Consider the following 18383-nt stretch of genomic DNA (forward strand, 5'->3'; position numbering starts at 1 on the left):
GTCGCAGATGTGGTTCAGATCCTGTGTTGCAGTGGCTGTAGTGTAAGCTGGCAGCTATAGCTCCAATTAGACTCCTAGACTAGGAACCTCCATATGCCATGGGTGTGGCCCTAAAAAGCAAATAAGTAAATGCATAAATAAAGTTTGCAATAAATTGGAAAAAAATGAGTTTTTAGTTACCAGCCAGCCAGTTAGCATAGAATGTCTATCTCTTGCCCAAGCAGTCTCAGAATATTTTTCATAGTTTCGGAAAGACACCACCACTCACCTGGAACTTAGTGAGGAGGAACTCAGTGGTACCTTATTTTTTTAAATATTATTAATAAGAAATTGATACACAGTACAATTTCTTATCATGAAAGACATGTATCCTGGGCAGACAGCCATCATTTACAGGCCACGTTAGCCGTCAGCAGACTTGATAAACCTCTTTCCAGTGATGTCCTCCATTAGGAACTTTGGATGGAGCCAGTATTTATGCCATGGTGCCACCTAAGTCAGTTGACAGGGTCTCTCCCACTTCACAGTGTCATTCTCTGATTCAACTTACCTGTATTTCATAATAGTTAACACACGACTTTTTTAAAGAGCCGGAATGTTTTCCATTTTAAGAACCAGAATGTTTGGGTAGTCACAGAAAGACAGCTACAATTTGCATAGACCTGTCCATTAATATTATATGTAGGAAGAGTATTAGTTTTCTTTCCCTTTGATCTGAATCTTGTGTTAATTGTGCTGTAGCAAAGTATCCACCTTTTTATCCAGTACAAATACTGGCCAGACTATATGTCAGGTAATAATATCTTCGGAGATTCCAGGTATATGTCGGGCATGTTGTCTGTTTTCCTCAAAATAAATAATCAAATCTCTTAGCAGTTCTTTTGCTCTAGTCCATCCTTATAGAGAGATAAGTTTCTAACCTCAGAAAGTAAACTTACTACTAATTATTCTCAAGTAGGAGGTGCACATTTTTTCCCCATGAATTTTTGCGTTATAGCTTTTTCCTTTTTTACATTCAACCTACTTATATTGCTATAATTGAAATGAACTTCTTTTGGATGTTAAACAGTGGGTCATTACTTTACCCACCCAGCAGTTTAATCACAGATCTTCCTTGACTTTAGATGGGGTTATGTTCTGACAAGTGCATAAGAAATTGAAAATATTGTACATCAAAAATGTATTTAAAACATCTAACTTATTGAACATCATAGCTTAGCCTAGCCTACCTTAAACGTGCTCAGAACACTCAGATTACCCTACAGTTGGGCAAAATCATCTAACACACAGTCTATGTTATAAAAAAAGTTGAATATCTTTTGTAATATATTGAGCACTATACTGAAAGTGGAAAACAGAATGACTGTATGGTATAGAATGGATGTAAATGTTTGTTTACCCTCATGTTTGGGTGGTTGATTGGGAGCTGGAGCTCACTGCCACTGCCCAGCATCTTAAAAGAGTATCACATTGCATATTGCTAACCCAGAAAAAGATCAAAATTCAATGTATGGTTTCTAGGAATGTTAGTCACTTTCACACCATTGTAAAGTCAAAAAAATCATAAGTTGAACCATAGTAAGTCAAAAACCATCTCTCATGTGTTAGACATTTGTACTTTTTTTTTTTTTGGTCTTTTTGCCTTTTCTTGAGCAGCTCCCACGGCATATGGAGGTTCCCAGGCTAGGGGTCCAATCAGAGCTGTAGCCATCGGCCTACACCAGAGCCACAGCAACTTGGGATCCGAGCTGCGTCTGCAACCTACACCACAGCTCACAGCAACACCGGATCCCTAACCCACTGAGCAAGGCCAGGGATTGAACCTGCAACCTCATGGTTCCTAGTCGGATTTGTTAACTACTGCGCCACGACGGGAACTCTGACATTTGTACTTAATGTAATTATTATTGTGTTAAGGTTTAAATCTGCCATTTTATTTTTTTCTGTTTTTTCCTTCTATATTTTGTATGTTTTTTCTTTTTTCTGCCTCCTATAAATTACTTACATTTTTTTAGAATTAGCATTTGATTTATTTATAGTGCTTTTGAGGGTCTCTCTTTGTGTAATTTTTTTAATTGTCTGCTCTAGGCATTATGTTTTACATTCATTACTTATTACAGTCTACTAATGTCAGCATACTACCAATTTTACTGAAGAAAATTTATTTATTTATTTATTTTTATTGGCCTCACCCACAGCACTGGAAATTCCCGGGCCAAGGGTCAAACCTGTGCCACAGCAGCAACCCACCCAAGCCACTGCAGTGACAATACCAGATCCTTAACCTGCTTTGTCACAAGGGAACTTTTTTTTTTAATTCATCTCCCTTTATGTCCCTTTACCTTCCCATATTTATAATACAGTTTTCTTAAATATATACCTTGTAAACTTTGAGAATCAGATCAATGTTTTGATTTTTGCAACTGTCACACACAACTTATAAAACTCAAGAAAAGAAAGAACATCTTTTTTATTTTTTTTCCCACTGTACAGCATGGGGACCAAGTTACACATACATGTGTACATAATTTTTCCTCCCATTGTTGTGTTGTGATGTAAGAATCTAGACATAGTTCTCAATGCTACACAGCAGGATCTCACTGTAAATCCATTCCAAGAGCAAGAGTTTGCAGCCATTAACCCCAAGCTCCCAATCCCTCCTACTCCCTCCCTCTCCCCGCCAGGCAGCCACAAGTCTATTCTCCAAGTCCATGATTTTCTTTTCTGAGGAGATGTTCATTTGTGCTGGATATTGGATTCCAGTTATAAGTGATATCATATGGTATTTGTCTTTCTCTTTCTGACTTATTTCACCCAGTATGAGAGTATCTAGTTCCATCCATGTTGCTGCAAATGGCATTATGTCATTCTTTTTGATGGCTGAGTAGTATTCCATTGTGTATATATACCAAATCTTCCTGATCCAATCATCTGTTGATGGACATTTGGGTTGTTTCCAGCTCTTGGCTATTGTGAACAGAGCTGCAATGAACATGCAGGTGCATGTGCCTTTTTTAAGGAAAGTTTTGTCTGGATATATGCCCAAGAATGGGACCATTGGGTCATATGGTAGTTCTATGTATAGCGATCTAAGGTACCTCCATACTGTTCTTCATAGTGGCCGTACCAGCTTACATTCCCACCAAAAGTGCAGGAAGTTTCCCTTTTTTCTCTACACCCCCCCCCCAGCACTTATTTGTGGACTTATTAATGATGGCCATTCTTACTGGTGTGAGGTGGTATCTCATGGTAGTTTTGATTTACATTTCTCTTATAATCAGGGATGTTGAGCATTTTTTCATGTGCTTGTTGGCCATCTGTATATCTTCCTTGGAGAATGGTCTATTCAGGTCTTTTGCCCATTTTTCCATTGGGTGGTTGCCTTTTTTGCTACTGAGTTGTATAAATTGCTTGTATATTCCAGAGATTAAGCCCTTGTCCGTTGCATTATTTGAAACTATTTTCTCCCATTCTGTAAGTTGTCTTTTTGTTTTCTTTTTGGTTTCCTTTTTGTTTTCTTTTTGGTTTCCTTTGTCAGTTTGATTAGGTCCCATTGGTTTATTTTTGCTCTTATTTCTGTTGCCTTGGGAGACAGACCTGAGAAAATATTCATGAGGTTGATGACAGGCCTTCCTCAACATAGAAGAAAAATCTCAAATTTACAACTTAACCCACCACCTAAATGAATTAGAAAAAGAAGAACAAAAAGAAACCTAAAGTCAGCAGAAGGAAGGAAATCATAAAGATCAAAGAGGAAATCAATAAAATAGAGATTCAAAAAGCAATAGAGAAAATTAATAAAACCAAGAGCTGGTTCTTTGAAAAGGTAAATAAAATTGGCAAACCTCCAGCTATACTCACTAAGAAGAGGAGAAAAAGAACCCAATAAACAAAATTAGAAATGAAAAAGGAGAAATCACAACAGATACTGCAGAAATACAAAAAACCGTAAGAGAATACTATGAACAATTACACGCCAACAAATTTGACAATCTGAAAGAAATGGACAACTTTATAGAATCTTACAGCCTGCCAAAACTGAATCAAGAAGAAATAGACCAACTGAGCAGACTGATCACTAGAATTGAAAAACATCTTTTTTATATTTATGCGAGTTTTTCTCTGTTTATTGTTTTTTTCTTTTTTTCCTGAGATATTTAAGATTCTTTCTTTTATCATTTCCTTACCATTTTAAGATAATTCTTTAGTTGTTCTTGAGGGGTAGGTGTGCTATTGACAAATTCTCCTAGTTTTCCTTCATCTGAAAATGTGTGGCTTTTCCCCTTCACTTCTGAACAATAGTTTCTCTGGATGTTGAGTTCTGGTTTGACAGGTTTGTTTCATTTTTTTGTTTTGTTTTGTTTGAACTTGAAAAATATTCTGCTTCCTTCTAGACTCCATGGTTTCTGATGAGAAATATGTTGTCATTTGAGCTATTTTTCCTTTAAGTAAGGTGTCATTTCCCTTTGGCTGCTTTCAAGATTTTTTTCCTGTAGTTATCAGAGTTTGATTATGACACATCCTTGTGTGTGTTGTTTGGTTTTTCTCAACTTCTTGAATCTACAGTTTTATGTCATTTGACAAATTTGGGATATTTTCATCCAACATTTCACTGAATACATTTACCAGTTCCATCATTGTTTTCTCTTAGAACTCCAATAACACAAATGTTAAATTTTTGTTACTGACCTCTATTTAATTTTTTTTTTCAGTATATGGCCATACCACTCTGAATGCACCCAATCATATCTTTTTTTTCTGTTTTTCTAAGAGTTTAGCTATTTTCCATTTGTTAATTCCCCACAGAAGGTTGAGATCTCCTAGCCGGTGTTAGATTTCAAGTGTATTTTCCAACTAAACATGAACCCAGGGGCTGAATGTTAGATGAATTGGCTAAGATTTTTGCAAAGTCCCATTGCATTAGTTAAAGGACAGGACATGGAAATGGCAAACGGTGCCCAAGTGTGTACTACCAGATAAAGGAGCCAGAACATGCCCTTAGAAGGAGGACATAAAGATTCTCCTTATCTGGTTTCTTTCTTGTGGATGGCACCAGACTTCCAAAACCTAACCAGCATGATTGGGGAGGCATGGCTCTTCACAAAGTCAAGTGGATCCAGGGCCTGGCACCTCATACCTCTGTCAATACACACTTTTCTGGTACTGCAACTCAACCTCTGACCATATGGGATTTCTTGGGCTCTACCCTTGGCATGTGGTGGCGCAAGGTCTAATAGCCTGATATAAATTATCTGAGCACCTGGTCCTAATGAAAACTAAAACATCTGAGGAACCTAGGAAGTACCTCATTAAATGCAAATTCCCATAGAAGTGGCCTGCTTACTACTCAGCACCTTGGTGTACCAACATGCCAATGTGCTGATTCTACAGCATAAGGATATGGCAAAGGAATTAAAATTATTACTATCTTAACATGACAAGAAAAATAACAGATAAACTCACAGATTAATAACTAACTTTAACAATTAACCTTAACAATATTTCTGGATACATAAAACCAATTATATTCTGCTTTACTAGAAACAAATTAGAATCAAAGTCAAAATAATGACACCATTCACAGTAGCATCCAAAAGTAGCCAGTATCTAGGAATAAATTTAACAAAACATAAACAAGACTTCTATATTGAAAACTAGGATACATTATTGAGAAAAATCAAAGGACTTGTATAAGTGATTAGACTTGCATAAGTGATTAGAATACGCAGTTGGGAATGGTAAAAGTAAATATTTTAAACCCTAGACATTCATGGATCTGATTTCCATAATTTTTTCTAGATATTTTATATAAGTGGAATCATATGACCTGTAGATTTTTGTGTCTTACTTCTTTCACTTAGTGCAATATTTTTGAAGTTTATCCATTTTGTAGTAGGTATCATCATTTCCTTTAAATGTTTTCATTTCACATAATTTATTCTATTTTATGGCTAAATTATTCCATTGCATGGATATAACACAATTTGTCTATCCTTTCACTAACTGATGGATATTTGGACAGTTTACAGTTTTGACTATTTTGAATAATATTGCTATGAACTTTTACATATATCTATTTGTCAGGACATATATATTTTATTTCTCTTGGCGAGAATCCGAGGACAGGAAATGCTTATCATATGGCAAATGTAAGTTTAACTTTTTAAGAAACTACCCAAGTGTCTTTCAAAGTAGCTGCAAGATTATACATTCCCAGCAGCTAGGCATCAAGGATTATAAAGACTTTGTATTCTTAAACAAAATTACAATCATGATGATAGTAATGGAAATGATAATAACATTTTATTAATTTTTATTTTCTTATTAAGTTTCAAATTTTATTCATCAGGGATCCATTGTGTTGAAAGAAATGAGATGAATGAGCTTGGGACACACGTTACCAAAAACTTGAAACTCCCTGTTCTAAACTAAACCTCAGCTGGTCAGGGATGTCATTCTGGACTCTGTATTACTGGTATACATAACCAATAATGAAACAATGCAAAAGAAAATATGTCTTAAAATAGATGTATGACAAGTTTTACCATCTCATAAAGCTAAAGCCACTCATTTCTCATTGTGCCTTTTTTCAAAAATTTCTCTAGAAAAATTTTTTTCCTCATAAAGAAAGGAATCAGCACCTTAAGTTCTAAAACCAACAAATGATCTTCTTGCTTTTGGGATGGGGATATGGCTAGAATTTAATACTCAATATTAAAAAATAGGAGTTCCCGTAGTGGCTCAGTGGTTAACGAATCCGACTAGGAACCATGAGGTTGCGGGTTCGATCCCTGGCCTTGCTCAGTGGGTTAAAGATCCGGCGTTGCCGTGAGCTGTGGTGTACCTTGCAGACGCAGCTCGGATCCCGCTTTGCTGTGGCTCTGGCGTAGGCCAGCGGCTACAGCTTCGATTAGACCCCTAGCCTGGGAATCTCTATATGCCGTGGGAGCAGCCCTAAAAAAGGCAAAAAGACAAAAATAAAATAAAATAAAATAAAATAAAATAAAATAAAATAAACAAAAAAAAAACCTTTGAATTGATGCTGCCCATCAAGAATTTGTTGGCAATGTGTGTCCCAAGCTCATTTCTACTGTCTGTTCTAAGCAAACTAGATATGTCTCTAAAAGAGGATTAAAGAGCTTTACCTGTTGGCTGAAGTCCAGAGTGTCCTGGAAGGAGAAGGGAAGATATATACTTAAAATATATGAAGGTAAATCCCCAGGCCCCCTGGCCCAGACCACCCTTCCAGGATTTCTCTAATACTGCAACCCACACAGCATCATAGCAAGTAGACATAAGAGCAGATTTTGAGAGCATGTGACCCATGAAATTTCTGTGACACAAATCCAGCCTAAATTCATCAGCCTTAGTGTCCATTTATCTCAGAACCTCCAGCCCAAATCCCCACGCATGTAAACCTTTTCCTTATCTGTAAAAGCCATCACCTCTCATGTTACAGACATAAGTTTCCAACTTTCCAAAGACTCTTAAGTCTTAGATTTTCAGGAAATTGAGGTCAATCGGGGAAAGAAACAGCTTTAGATGGGGCCATGGATATTCAGAGAACTGTATTTCTTCCTCCAAAAAGTCTGTGGGGCATCTCAGCTGCCAACAGGTCCCTCACCTTTCTGACTTCTGAAGTACATGAACAGCCCCACCGCCAGGAAGCGGATTCCCAGGACGAACCCCCAAGTCCACTCAGCATCTTGTTCTGTGCATTTTCAGACCATACCCCTGAGAAAACAGGCTAGTTTTAGTGGTTTTTTTAACCCAAATCTAATTTCCCTAATTGAGATTCTGAGATTGAGAGCTTTGAGAATGAGGGAAGAAAATGCCCTGAGAATGCCCTGAAAGAACTGGAAAAATTGGTGACTTGGTAGAAAAAAGAGATTCAAGAATCACATTGAGAAGCTATAAGGTTAAGGCATTGAACTCATTTAAATATCACAACCCTGACATAAGGCCTCAACTTCAACATCTGATGGATGAGAAGCTAGGGTCTCAATGATGTAAGTAGCTGGTCTAGGGTGACAGAGCCACTCAAAGGCAGAGCTGAGGTTGGACTCCCGTCATGGCTGGAAGGTCCCTACATTGTGGAGGATGTGCCTCTTCTCAGGTCACAATGAACTCAGAGCCACAATGTCAGAAGTACAAGCCCAGCCCAACAAAGGGACCTGGAGCCCAGGGCCATGTGGTGAACTGTGACCTCCATGAACTGTGATCCCATGGAGGTCAAAGCAGGGACACCTCTGCCTGCCAGACAGAATTGTCTCACCAGCAGGTATAGGTATTTATACAAATTATCAAAGGGTATTTATAAACTGCTAGAGGACTAGAGAGAAGACATAGAATATCACCTCAGGAACTTGTGCTGAAAAAAAAAGAAAAACATGGAGCAAATAAAAATATGGTGTGGGAAGAAGTGACACCTGATACTCAGGGGCAAGTATGTCCCCTCCTTGGTGCCTGAGGGACTAGAGAGTCAGAAAGCCTCTCACTCCATTCCACTGTGACGGGGCTCGTCAGGCTGGGGTGTTCCACTCGGCAGGTGTAGACCTCTCCACTCTGAGGAACCGTTTCAAGCATCACCATGGTCTGGAAGGTCCAGTCTCCATTAGGGATCAGGCCTGTGGAGACCACCCCCGCCGCCTCTTCCTGGCCATTCCGGAACCACCTGACCTCCACGTGGCCTGGGTAGAACCCGGTCACAGAGCAGACCAGGAGGTTGTGGTGCTGCAGGGGCTGGGTCTTTGCAGGGTACACCGTCACTGTGGGCTTGACTAGGAGACAAACAACAGACAGGAGTAGTGAGGAGGACAGAGCAGGTCTCCTTGGTTGGCTGTCTCTCTGAATCCAGTCTCCTGGGCCAGCCTGCAGTCCCAGGCAGGCCTCCCTCACAGCAGGCCATGTGGCCCCAGAGGAGTTAGTGCCATGAGCCTTGCATTTCCTCCTCACACAATTCACCTCCTATATTTCAGAGCTCTTGGGGAAATGTGCATGTGTTTCCCTTTTCATAGTGTAAAACAGTTATTTATTGTTGAAGTGTTTACAGATCTTTGCAAGACACATAAGGTATTCATTACAAGCATCATTTCTAAAGCCAGGCTGCCTGGGGTCAAATCTAACTACTGCCTCTTACTGATTGATCCTGGGAAGATACTCACATTCCTCTGTGCCTCAGTTTTCTCACCCATAAGAGGGGATAAAATGTGATTTATCTCCTAGTCTTATGTGAGGAATGAAGGACAGAAAGTATATAAATAATAAGAGGCAATTAGCCTTCAACATATGTCGGCTATTTATTATCCTCATTTGACTGGAGAGGAAATAGGACTCAAAGCTGTGTGTGCAGATGGGGGAAGGGCAGTGGGGAGCTGTGGGGACAGAGGACAAAGTCCTGGGAATGCTGTCTCCACACACTCAGAACACCTGAGAAATGGTTCTACCCTGGAAAGGAAAGAGACACTGGTGCTTCTGAAACTCCCTGAGTTGAATCCCAAGAAAAGCATGGGCGCTGCCCTAAAGGAGAGGGAAATGAAGAAGGAAAGTAATTGTTAAAAGTTCGTATAATTATGCTCCTTTGATCAATCTGTCTCTTTTGTAAAACGAGCATATCTCCTATTGGAATTAGTATCATTTTATATTTGTTTTTAAGCTAACCTTTGAGTTCAAGGCAGAATTTAGGACTCACTAATATGTGCTTAATACTTGAGATAATCCTTGACACTAGCAGCCACAATAAATACATATTTTTAAAGGAGAAACCTGGAAAAAGTTTAATTTTCTAAATTCCAAAATAATGAACTGAATCAAAATATGAACCACAAGCTGATAAATTGCTGAATCAGATGTCAGCAAATTGTTGATTTTATTGTACAGAGAGCTCATAAATTCATGAGAAAAACACCAGAACCTCAGAGGAATAAACAACAGTTTTGAGCCCAGCAACAACAATTAACCAATACATATGTGAGAAAAAAAAAAAGTTCATGAACCTTAGAAATCAAAGAAATATAAATTAAAATTAAAAAAACATAAATTTTAAACTTAGTATTTGACCATATTTGTTACACAAAAAAAAGATCTAACCAAAGGGAAAGTGAGGCAAATGGTTACACTATAAAAAGAAACAATATGTCACTCCTCTAATAGGATTAGCATTATAAAAATAGCACCATCAGCATTTTCAAGGACAAAATTATAATTCAGAAAGCTGGTCTCACAATCAGGTCAACGATGTAAAAATATATACACTCAATAAACAGAAAAACAAGTAATTTAGACCTCAAAGGAGCCTCTGAGAGGTCACAGGTGCCTCAGGGGGTCCCCTCCCCCACCTCTCAAAAATCAGCCTGACACATTTACTTCACTACAAACTCCTGCACCCAGATTTCTGGGGGTTCAGGAGAAGAGGGCGAGGCCAAGAGCAGGTGGTGGCTCTTGTCCTCCCAGGCTCCCAAGCCTCTCACAATCCTCCCCTCTCCTCCCCTAGACCCGCCCCCAACCACAGAGGCTGGAAGCCCCTTCTCATCTCTGCCCTCCCTCCCCCTCAGCGGTCCTCCCTCTCCCCCACCACCACCTCGCCTCCCACAGGGACACCAAGGATGCCTGGAGCTGCCCCCACCCCGTCCCCTCCCTCCTGGTCCTCTCAGACCCCAGGGCGCCCACCACCACCACCACCACCACCCACCCACACACACACTCCCCTCTCAGGCACCCACTGACAGAATCACACAGGGTCTCCCAGACAACACCCTCTCACAGGAACCCTCCTACCTGGTTCTCACTCCTGGTCTGCACACGCACTAACTCAAGACTGAGTCCAATATGTCTGTGTCTCTGTCTCGCACACGCTCTGCCCCCCGCCCCCCCCGGCCGCGCACTCCCCGCGCTCACTTTGCCTCGGCACCAGGAATGTATCCAAGACCCCATAGTTGTGTCTACACACCCTGTCCACCTCCGCCCGCTTCTGCTCCAGGAAATCCTTCTGGTCGTTCAAGCCTCACAGACTCAGTCACCGCCCAGTACTCGCCCAAGTCGCTGTCGAAGCGCACGTACTCCTCTCCGTTATAGAAGAATCTGTCCAGCAACAGTACCCGCTCCGTCCGGTTGCACTAGTGATACTTGAGCTTCCCCAGAAACAAGAAATGCGCTGCGTGGACAGCAATGATCCAGTCACCAGGCGGGCTCCTGACAAGGCTGAAGGCACCGCCCGCCAGCAGAGGGGCACCTGGCCCCGGGGGAGGCAGCAGGCCCCCCTCAGAGGCTCCACGGACACCTCCCCACCCCCGGCACCCTCGGGCTCTCCTTCATCTGCCTGCTGCAGGGGGAGGCTGCGGAGGGGAGGGCAGGACGGAGGACAGAGGACACTCCGCTGGTCCAGAGCCTTTGGGGACACACTGCTTCCATGCTCCGCCAGAGACCTCCAGGCCAAGGCCTCATCACTGCCTCCTTCTAGAAGCCTCCACCAGAAAGGCAGGCTCTCCTCTCCCACAGCTCTTAACTCTTCCTTAACCGTGTTCACCTCAGTCCCTGAACACCTGGTCGGGGCTGACCTTGTGCCTGACCCACCTGGGCCCCTTCGAACCTAAAAAGGAGAAAACAGACTACCCTCCACTCTTGGAGCTTGAACTTTATGGAAAGTGACAGGAACTGAGGGGAAAAGTAGGGTGTGTGTGTATTTATGTTTGGGGGAAAAGAGAGGCACATTTCAGGTAAAGGGACTGCCTTGGACAAAGCCTGAAAAGAGCTGATGAGCTTCTTCAAGAAACCAGAGAAAAGAGTTCACTCAAGCGCAGGGAGTGAGAGGGAGGAGGGGGAAAGCCCAGACTAGTGAAATCAAGTGAAGCCAGGTCCTGAGAGATGATGTTAGGATTTTGACTTTATACTTAGCTTGAAGAGAACTATTACAGGGTTTTAAGGAGATGAAAACCATAATCTCAATACAGGGACACAATTCCTTTTCTGTATTTCCAAATCAAGAAAGCTCAGAAAACCAAAGGGAACTCTCTGGCTTGTATGGTCAACATTGTTCCTCTGGCTCATACACACAATTTAAGGTTGCCAATTTAGTAAGTGAAAAGATAGCCTTTCCAGCTAAATTTAGATTTCAGGTAAGTTATTGTTGTTCAGCTGAAATTCAAATTTAACTGGATCCTATGTTTTATTCGGCAACTCTAACCCAGCTTGCTGATACAGTTTGAGAAGAAGGAATGCATTTCATACTTCTGTTTGTTCTTCCTCACATGCCCATAACAGCCTGGGCACAGCATGAACCCATATGGAACCTGACAGATAAGTGCAAAATGATGAAACTTTCTCTTAGTTGTTGACTCCAGCACTCTTCCTAGTGCAGATCACATAATAAGTACTCAATATGCATATTTTTAATTTTCATAACTCCTAGGAATGCAAGATCACAGAATCTTTCTATTCCTTAACTTTCCAAAGCACATAATAACTTCATCATCATTTGGCCAGAGTCATCAACGACTTTTATCACCAGTTACCCTTTTGAACACATAAGAGTAGAACCACTGCTTTCTATGTAATAAGGCAGCATATTTGAATCCAGTACAAAAGGGGTATGCTGACATAGGAAAAGGGGAATTTCCATCAACTCAGATTTACACGACATCATGACATCATCCGCGTCTTTGTTCCTGGATTGAGTGAGTGCCTTATGGAGAACCAATCGGCATCAGAGATGAATGACATCATCAGTTGCTGGTCAGAAATTCAGTACGAAGATCCTCTTCTGAAACCTCGAATTTCCTCCTTTAAACGAATTGTTTTAATTTTGTACTTTAAAGGATGGATACAGTCGCATCTGAAATATTTTATGTGGGTCCCTATTGTGAGCCAGCTCTGTGCTGGTCAGAGACAAGTCACATATTTGAACCTAAAAAGGATTCACTTCTCTCACTTGAAGACAGGGCTATTTTGACAAATGTATTTGTGAGTGTGTTTAGGAGTTGAGATGGTGGAAGAAAATGATTGCAAGTTAGGAGATCTTTAACCTGGTCCTTATTGCAGTATAACTTAATGTGGTAGATTTGGGGAAATTACTTAACCTGTACACTTAAATGAAGTACTATGATCTTTCAAGTATTTCAATACTGTGATTCTGTGAACACCTCACTGAACAACCTCCCCTGGTAACTGATGATGTGACAGAATTGTAGCTCTTGATTGGACAATAGTTTGTACCCCCTGATAGGGTGCAATGTCTCTGAGAAACTGAAGAAAATTTGAAGTTAACAATAATTTAACCCGAGTGAAAATTCTTTCCAGGTCTGTCTTCTGATGCTGTCCCTGACTTTAGTGGCATCTCCAAAACACACATAGAGAGAAAGGAGCTTAGAGGCTATGCTTTATGTGGAATGGAGCTTCTCAAAGGTACTTTTGTAGAGCGCTTAGAACAATGTGGGAATGCCAGCTGTCCAAATAACAATATGTACGAGGCTGAGGAGTTGATAAAGAACTGAAAGTCAACCTTTAACACAATACTTCTCCTTTAAAATAATTAACATGTTATGTGAAAAATGAGTTCAGCCTGATTTCCTCATTTTATTGGGGATATGTCCCCTTCTCTTGTTTTATTCTGAGGGAAGATAGAAAATATTTTGGTGAAGAATACATTATAGAGGGAGTTCCCATCGTGGCGCAGTGGAAACAACTCCGACTAGGAACCAAGAGGTTTTGGGTTCGACATCCCTGGCTTCACTCAGTGGGTTAAGGATCCAGCGTGGCTGTGAGCTGTGGCGTAGGTCACAGACGGGGCTCGGATCTGGCATTGCTATGGCTGTAGCGTAGGCCAGAGGCTACAGCTCCAATTCAACCCCTACCCTGGGAACCTCCATATGCCAAGGATGTGGCCCTAAAAAGATGAAAAAAGACAAAACAAAAAAAAAAGAATACGTTATAGAGAGTGGAAGAAGTAGAACATGATGGAAAATACTATGAGTTACATCCTTTGACAGGGTCATATAATTTTAAACACATAATTCTTCTCTTAGATTGTTAACACCTTATATCAATACAAAAATATTATCTCATATTCAGAGTGATTTTTTTTTTTTTTTTTTTTTTTGCTTTTTAGGGCCGCACCTGAGGCACATGGAAGTTGCCAGGCTAGGGGTATAATTGGAGCTATACCTGCCAGCCTACACCATAGCCACAGCAATGCAGGATCCAAGCCCATCTGTGACCTATACCACAGTTCCACAGCAATGCCAGATCCTTAACCCACTGAGCAAGACCAGGGATCGAACCTGCAACCTCAGTTCCCAGTCAGATTCGTCTCCACTGCCCCACGAAGGAAACTCCCCAGAATGAACTTTAAAGTACAGCTATCTATCTAAGGTTCTGGTAAGCAATCCTTCTTTATGTGCCTTAACATGTCTAGTGACAGAGTACTCTCCATGCTGCAATTAAAAAGACTAACGTTTAGGAGTTCCCGACATGGCTCAGTGGTTAATGAATCCGACTAGGAACCATGAGGTTGCAGGTTCAATCCCTGGCCTTGCTCAGTGGGTTAAGGATCCGGCATTGCCATGAGCTGTGGTGTAGGTTGCAGACGCGGCTCAAATCCCAATTTGCTGTGGCTCTGGCGTTGGTCGGTGGCTACAGCTCCGATTAGACCCCTAGCCTGGGAACCTCCATATTTCGCTGGAGTGGCCCTAGAAATGGCAAAAAGACAATAAAAAATTTTTAAAAAGTAACGTTTACTGAGCAATTTTTGAGAATTTTATTTTGTATGCAGAGTTATACAAGGACATTTTATACATTTTTAAAATTTAATTCTCACATTGCCTCAGTGCACTTTTCAGTCCTATAGATGAGAAGAATAACATAACGGATGGAGGTTAAAGAGCTTTACAAGGGAATTCCCGTCGCGTGGTTCAGCAGAAACGAATCTGACTAGGAACCATGAGGTTGGGGGTTCGATCCCTGACCTCACTCAGTGGGTTAAGGATCCAGTGTTGCTATGGCTGTGGTGTAGGCTGGCAGGGGTAGCTCCGATTGGACCCTTAGCCTGGGAACCTCCATATGCTGTGGGTGCGGCCCTAAAAAGGAAAAAAAAAAAAAAGCTTTAAAAGGATACAAAGCTAGTAAATGGTACACCACAGGTTGAGCCAAGCTATAGTGATCTCAGGCCCCACAAGCTCAGCCATTACATCATACCACCCCAAAGTGAATTTCTGAGGAAAATAGTGTCCCATAGATTGAAACTATTCTTGTCACTTTAATTCATGGATCCGTGTATCAATCAGACTACTCTTTTTAATAAATGCAATATTTTCTATACATTGGGAAAGCTCATTGGTAGCAATTCTAATTTCCTCAAAAAGATTCCCATGATCAGCATTGTTACTCTTCTCTGGAAATGGCCAAAATTTGCTTTCTCTTAGGTGATCCCATCCTTAACTCTCCAGGAGTCTCCTTATTGAAGATAAGATGGCACTTCAAATTCCTATATCTAATCTTATTCTCAAATATTATTTAAGATTTACCAGCACACTGTGGTGCAACTATGAACACTTAGGAATAGAATAGAAATAGCATCTCATTTACTTTGGAACAATATATTTCTACTAATGTGGAAAGATCACAATTTCTTGGAGAGGTGGGGTAAAAGTCACTAAGGGCCTGAATTTGAGAAAAATATAAGTCCCTTGACCCAGCAATAGTTCAGTACTATTGGAAGTTGTACCATTGCAATCAGGAGAATATCACATTTGACAAAGAGAAAAACCATAATTTACTCAGAATTAACTAGTTGTGACAAGTGTTAATCTGGGAGAGCTAAAATAAGGTTCACCGTAGATTATAGGATAACAGGAATGACAAAATAATTCTATATCAAGACCATACTGAAACAGAGGTAAAGAGAACAGTATCAAAACCTGTTCATCTAAATCTGATAGATAATTTTCTAATAGTGCGATGTATTTTTAAAGAGAATGAACCAATTATGACCTAAATGCTGTATGGTCTATACATTTATGAATAACCAAAATGTGCTGCTCTAAATATTGTCTGTTTCAAATGTTCTGCAATATTAATCCCATAGAAGGAAAGCTCAGGTTCAACAATGTAGCAACTGTCACCCAACCCTCAATCCTGCAGGTGATCCCAAGCCTGAACTTCTTCACTGAAAGCAGGAGAAGAAACAATCCTGCTCAACTCCTGCTGTGTCAGGGAAGCGTCAAGAAGGGATTCTATCCCAAGGAAAAGGTGGTTAATTTTGTTCCTGGAAGAAAGTAGTTATCACTACTGAAGTTCTAGTCTTTGCTCTTGATGCATGAGACACAAGTTTGTTTTTATGGAAAAATCATCACGTTCTCGAGAACAAACAAGCGACATCCGATGCACAGACTTTTGTTGAACAGCAAGTAGGTTGAAGTTTGTAGCACTAGAAGGTGTCTGAAGTCCTTCCAATCCTCACAGACTAGGACTCACTTCTACGAAGGCTGAAAGGTCACATCTGTAAAAAAGAGCTCTTAGTTATCAGCAAACCACAGTTATCGCAGATTGTCCCTCTCTTCTCCAACTAGTCTCAGAATATTCTCTGCAGTTTTCAGAAGCTACCACCACTAATCTAGAACCTAAAGTGAAAAACAGACCAGTGGTCCCTTTATCTAAGAAAAAAAATATTAATACTAAGAAATGGATGAACATGTCCAATTTCTTCTTACAGGGAAATACATGTACCCTCAACAAAAGACTGTGCCATTCAAAGGCCATGTTCACCCTCAGCAAACCCGTTAGGACCCTTTTCAGGGAGAACTCAGGGATGTTCCTTTTTTGAGGATGGAGCCAGTCTTTACACCACGGCACTGAGTCAGCTGACAGGGCTTCTTCAGCTTCCAAATGCCATTCTTTGATTCCAGTTACCTGGGTTTTATAATGCTGAACACACTACCTTTTTTTAGAACTAGAATGTCTGCCATTGAGTAGTCGTGGAAAGACACCTACACATAGGCCCGACCACTAATATGTTGTAGGAAGAGTATTCATTTTCTTTCCCTTTGCTTCGAATCCTGTGTTAATAGTGCCGTGGCAAAGTGTCTACCACTTTACACAACACAGATACTAGCCAGATTATTTTTCTTTTTTTCTTTTATAGCCATCCAGTGTCGTATGGAGTTCCTGGGTTGAGGATCTGATCCAAGCTGCAGTCGCAACCTACACCACAGCTCTGGATCCTTTAACCCACTGTGCCAGGCGGGAAGCCAAACCTTCATCCTGGTGCTGCAGAGACGCTGCCGATCCCCCTGCCCAACAGAGGGAATTCCCAGATTCTTTTTCAAAATTCTTAGATTTTCCACTAGCCACTACCTAGTGATTCCAGGCATGTGTCTGGAATGTTGTCTATTTCATTCAAAATAAAGAATAATATCTTTTAGGAATAATATTTTTTATCAGGAGTTCCTGTCATGGCTCAGCAGTTAAGAAATCTGACTAGCATCCATGAGGACTCAGGTTCGATCCCTGGCCTCGCTCAGTGGGTTAAGGACCTGGAGTTGCCACGAGCTGTGGTATAGGTCGCAGACACAGCTCGGATCTGGCGTTGCTGTGGCTGTGGTGTAGGCCAGCAGCTGTAGCTCCAATTAAACCCCTAGCCTGGGAACCTCCATATGCCGCGGGAGCAGCCCTAAAAAGCAAAATAATAATATCTTTTATTACCTTTGCTATAAAAGTATATAAATAAGGAAGTATATATATATATATATATATATATATATATATATATACACACACACACACACACACACTCATATATATATACTAATATATACACATATATGTATGTATATACATACATATACACAAGTTTCTACCTTCAGAAAATAAACTTACTAGTAATCATTTTCCCCAAGTGGGAGAAGGAGCTCCTCCCTTTGTCATGACATCGCTTCCTACATGATGTGCCTGTCAAACAAATCATCTTTCAATGTTGTAGTGCCGTCCTGAGAATGTTGGAGCATACAGCCCTCACTATTCATTGCTAGCATCCATAATTTGGTCACATGTTTATTCCATAGGTTGCACAAGCGATATAAATGTGTGAAACCAAAATGTTTTAAACATCCATCTAGAGACGCTAAAGATCACCTGTGTGAAAAATACACCCGTCAGACTCTAGAGTTCAGAATTTGGAAACTGATCTTAAAGAAAAAACCTTTCAGAGGAATCTAGTCAGTTGCTAAAATAAGAATGAAGAGGCCACTCAATAAGAAGTTATCTAAACCATGGCTACATTATTTTTCTTTCTTTTTAGGGCCACACCTGCAGCATACAGAAGTTCCCAGGCTCAGGGTTGAATCAGAGCTGCAGCAGCCGGCCTACAGGACAGCCACAGCAATGTGAGACCCGAG

At 40.8% G+C, this 18383-nt stretch overlaps 1 protein-coding gene across 1 annotated transcript; it reads right to left on the reverse strand.

Moving 5' to 3' along the window:
* Positions 1-7131: 7131 nt before the first annotated feature.
* LOC125136592 (DLA class II histocompatibility antigen, DR-1 beta chain-like) lies at positions 7132-9194 on the reverse strand. Its single transcript, XM_047797448.1, is given in 5 exon segments — positions 7132-7169; positions 7625-7684; positions 7687-7734; positions 8499-8967; positions 9165-9194. Coding segments are annotated over 5 exon segments (645 nt in total).
* Between the last annotated feature and the right edge of the window lie 9189 nt (positions 9195-18383).

The sequence above is a fragment of the Phacochoerus africanus genome, chromosome 9 (assembly GCF_016906955.1).
Source record: "Phacochoerus africanus isolate WHEZ1 chromosome 9, ROS_Pafr_v1, whole genome shotgun sequence".
Classification (NCBI taxonomy): Eukaryota; Metazoa; Chordata; class Mammalia; order Artiodactyla; family Suidae; genus Phacochoerus; species Phacochoerus africanus.